Raw genomic sequence first — 3439 nt, forward strand, 5'->3', positions numbered from 1 at the left:
TCACCTCACCCCTCCCTCATCCCCTCCAGCCAGTAGCCATGTCTCAGGTCCCCCGCAGACTGCAGGAGGACGCCTTGCTGAGGGTCCGTCCCACAGGCCTCCGTGCCGCCACTGCCCGCCCTATGACCATGCTTGCCGCCTTTTCAGGCTCCGAGTCGTCGGCCTCGCCGCCGGCCTTCTCGCCGGGCATGGACTCGCCGCGGCCGCCGCCACAGGCTGGCCTCTCTGGCTTTGGCGGGCCGGTAGTGGCCCCGCGGCTGGCGGGAACAACCGGCGCGCTTACTGCTGACCAGCAGCAGTGGGTTGCGGCCGTCCGCTCGCGTATCTCGTCGCAGTCGCGCTCGCGCTCGCGGTCGTCGTCGCTCGCGCCGGCGCGGCCGCGGGCACCAGCCCGGGCCGAGATCACGCCGCAGCGCGCAGGAGTCATGGCTGCCGCCACACTCATGCCGCCGCCGACCACCACGCTCAAGCGCCGTCGCGACGAGGGCGCGCTGGCCCGCCAGGGTGCCGTGCCGACGTTTGTCACGCCGCGTGCCGCCCAGGCCGTCTCCGTCAAGCGCCGTCGCGTCGCCCTTGACCGCGCCGCACCCGGCGGCTTCTCCAACCTCATCCGCATGGCGCGCGTCCAAGCCTTTGGTCAGACCGTCAAAGAGCTTGACGTGGTCATGACCCTCGTCCGCAAGACCATCGAGCAGCTCCGCATGGAGGGCGCTGCCTTTCCCGAGTACACCCGCTTCCAAGCCGAGCTCGAGGGCGAGTTCCACAACTTGCTCAGCCTTATGGACGAGCAGCGCTCGCTCGAGCGCGGCACTGCGGCCGTTGTTGACGCCAAGAAGGACCTGCGCGCAAAAATCCTCGCCCAGAAGAAGCACATCGCCCACCAGGAGGCCCTCATCGCCAAGGCCCAAGCCGAGCTCGACGCCGTCACTGCTGACGTCCACGCTGCAGAGGGCGCCCATGACTTTGTCTCGGCTCTCCAGCGCCTTGTTTCCACCTCGGCCACAGACGCCGCTTCGCGCCCCTCATCCGCCGCCGCCACCTCGCGCGCCCACCACACAAATCTGCAGGCTCAGCTTGTCGCCGCCGTCACCGCCGCCTCCAACCTCGACCATCTCCGCGCCATCAACGAGCGCCTTGCCGCTACCGTCGTTGCTGTCTCGGCGGAGCGCTAGCCGGCACCTCTAAATGTCATACCTGTCTGGTCCAACCTCGCCGTTTAGTTAAGTCCGGACGGCCCTGACGGACCGGCTGAGCTTCCACTGGCACCTCCTTGACCGCGCCGGCGCCACTTGCCACGCTTGATCTTGACCTTTTTCCGTCGGCTCGGTGTGACGAGGTTCGGGCACGACCTCTCCGCCAGCCGCTCCAGCGCCTCTACACTGGTATCAGCTCCCTCGAGCGTGAGCTCGCGCAGGTTCTTGAGCGAAGCCAAGAGCGGGAGATGAGCGTCGACAATGGTGTCGTTGGCGCAGCTGAGCCGGAGTCGAGTCAGTCGAGTCAGCCGCCCCACAGCGCGCAAATCGGACGGTGTGAGCCACCCGACGTGCGGCAACATGGTACCCGGGACTGCCGATTCGACCTGGCCGGCTGCAGCGGCAAAGCCTGTCACTGCCGCCCCGGATTGCGTCTTCTTGAACGACGGCAGCTGCTCCGAGGAGATCGACGCCGTCACGTCGAGGACGGTAAGGTTCGGAACCCTGCTGAGGAACTTCGAGAAGAGCGACGGCTGCGACCGGAACATGTCAAAACGGTTGTGGAGGTTGAGATCCACGAGCTTGGGCATCGGTGCAATGCGGTCCAAAAGGTCCGCTGCAGGCGTTTCAAACGAGTCGACCGTAATGAGCCGCGCCGAAAAGTCGAGCCTGCTCAAGTGCCGGAGCGAGTGGGAGATGACCGGCAGAATCTCGAGGCTCGCTATCGACCAGTCAATGGCTAACATCCGCAGCTGCGGCATGTTCTCACAAATGACTTGGACACACTCGTTGTTGATCCCGCACTTGGAGAGATAGAGCATGTTGCAGTGCTGGAGCGTCCGCAGCATCGGCATCAGCTTGGCTGCCTTCACTCCGAGCATGTGACTGGCAGTGACACACGGCACGTTTGCGAACAGAGGGTTGCCGCCAAAGAGAGCCTCCATCGCACCGCTGGTCATGCCAATCGGCGAGTCGACTTTGAGCAAATTGTCGAGGCGCAGCTGGCACGAGCTCGCCACCAGCATCGCCACCCGCCGCCAACGCTTGCACACTGCCGCCACCGTACCAAGCCACGTCCACTTTCGGGAGACGGCGAGGATCCTCACCAGCACAAAGGTTGGCAGCCGCGCCCACTCGGCCTCCCCGTCTGTGCCAATCCGCTCCGCGTCGTCCGCCACCAGCGCACGCGCCTCGGCCTCGCGCCACTCGACCGCCTCGATGCTAGGCAGCTGCTCCAAGCCGATGTCAAACGATGTCAGCAACTTGTTCCGATTCCCGAAATGCATGCTCGCTCTTCCGAGTTGCTCTTCGAGTCTCCGATTGAGCGGCGGCAGCGCGGCCATGATTTGGGCCACGCTGTCGGAGTTCCCATCGTCGAGGAGTGCGCTGTATGCGGACGCAGAGACGAGTGCCTTGGCGGGCGCAGGCGCGGGGGCTGAGGCAGGCGCAAGCGCGGGGGTTGAGGCAGGCGCTGGAGCGGGGGTTGAGGCAGGCGCCGGGGCCGGCGCTGGAGCGGGCGCAGCGGGCGAGGTGTGCGACGCAACGCTCGCTGTTTGGATGACGCCAAACAATGCCATGAATGGGTCGACAGCCACGCTGGCCAACTGGCGTCCGGTGCCGGGCGCAGACAGAGTGGGCCGACGGGCGATGGCACGGCTTGGCCCGAAGCGACCGGAAGCGGCCATGTCTGCCACTACCACGAGCGAGTCAATCGTCTCCGGATCGGCAGCGAGCGGGTCGTCAGTGCTGGCGCGTGTAGTGGCAGCAGAGACAACCGCAGCGTGTAGCGCGTCCAGCGCCGCGGCCACGGCCTCCTCGCCACCGTCCAACTCAAGCGTCTGCATCATCCAACTCTTCAGCTCCGCCATGCGCACGTTCGGTGACCGATCCTGCCCCCGGGCGCCCTCGCCACCAGCCCCACGCTTCCTCCCGCTCCCTTTCGAGCAACCAGAGTCGACCGCCGCCACCTCTGCGGCCAATGCTGCCATGAAAGACGCCACGTCGGCCTGTCGCACCCGTACGCGGTCAGGAGCGAGCATATCAACCAGCAACAGAGAAAGAGAGGCGGGTTGCTTGCTTGGTCGGTCTGTCAGTCTGTCGGTCGGGTGGGGGTGGGCGGGACTGTCCCTCCACCGCAAGGTAGTGGCCTGCCACTTCTGTCGTCCGAATCCGCCCCAAAGTGCGGTCAGTCTGCCTACCCCCCCCCCCCCCCCACCCCACCCCACCCCACCCGCCCCTCCTCCCCT

At 66.3% G+C, this 3439-nt stretch overlaps 2 protein-coding genes across 2 annotated transcripts; one reads left to right on the forward strand and one right to left on the reverse strand.

Annotated features, from left to right (window-relative positions):
* Nucleotides 1-38: 38 nt before the first annotated feature.
* On the forward strand, nt 39-1202 carry AMSG_02644 (uncharacterized protein; the record flags this gene model as incomplete). Its single annotated transcript, XM_013904091.1, has 1 exon — nt 39-1202. One exon carries the CDS (start codon nt 39-41, stop codon nt 1170-1172), a length of 1134 nt encoding a protein of 377 aa, XP_013759545.1. The 3' UTR covers nt 1173-1202.
* A 14-nt stretch (nt 1203-1216) lies between these two features.
* Nucleotides 1217-2479, reverse strand: AMSG_02645 (uncharacterized protein; the record flags this gene model as incomplete). Its single annotated transcript, XM_013904092.1, has 1 exon — nt 1217-2479. The coding sequence occupies one exon, from the start codon at nt 2477-2479 to the stop codon at nt 1217-1219; it is 1263 nt and encodes a 420-aa protein (XP_013759546.1).
* Nucleotides 2480-3439: the final 960 nt, after the last annotated feature.

This window comes from Thecamonas trahens, assembly GCF_000142905.1.
Source record: "Thecamonas trahens ATCC 50062 unplaced genomic scaffold supercont1.15, whole genome shotgun sequence".
In the NCBI taxonomy this organism is placed as follows: domain Eukaryota; order Apusomonadida; family Apusomonadidae; genus Thecamonas; species Thecamonas trahens.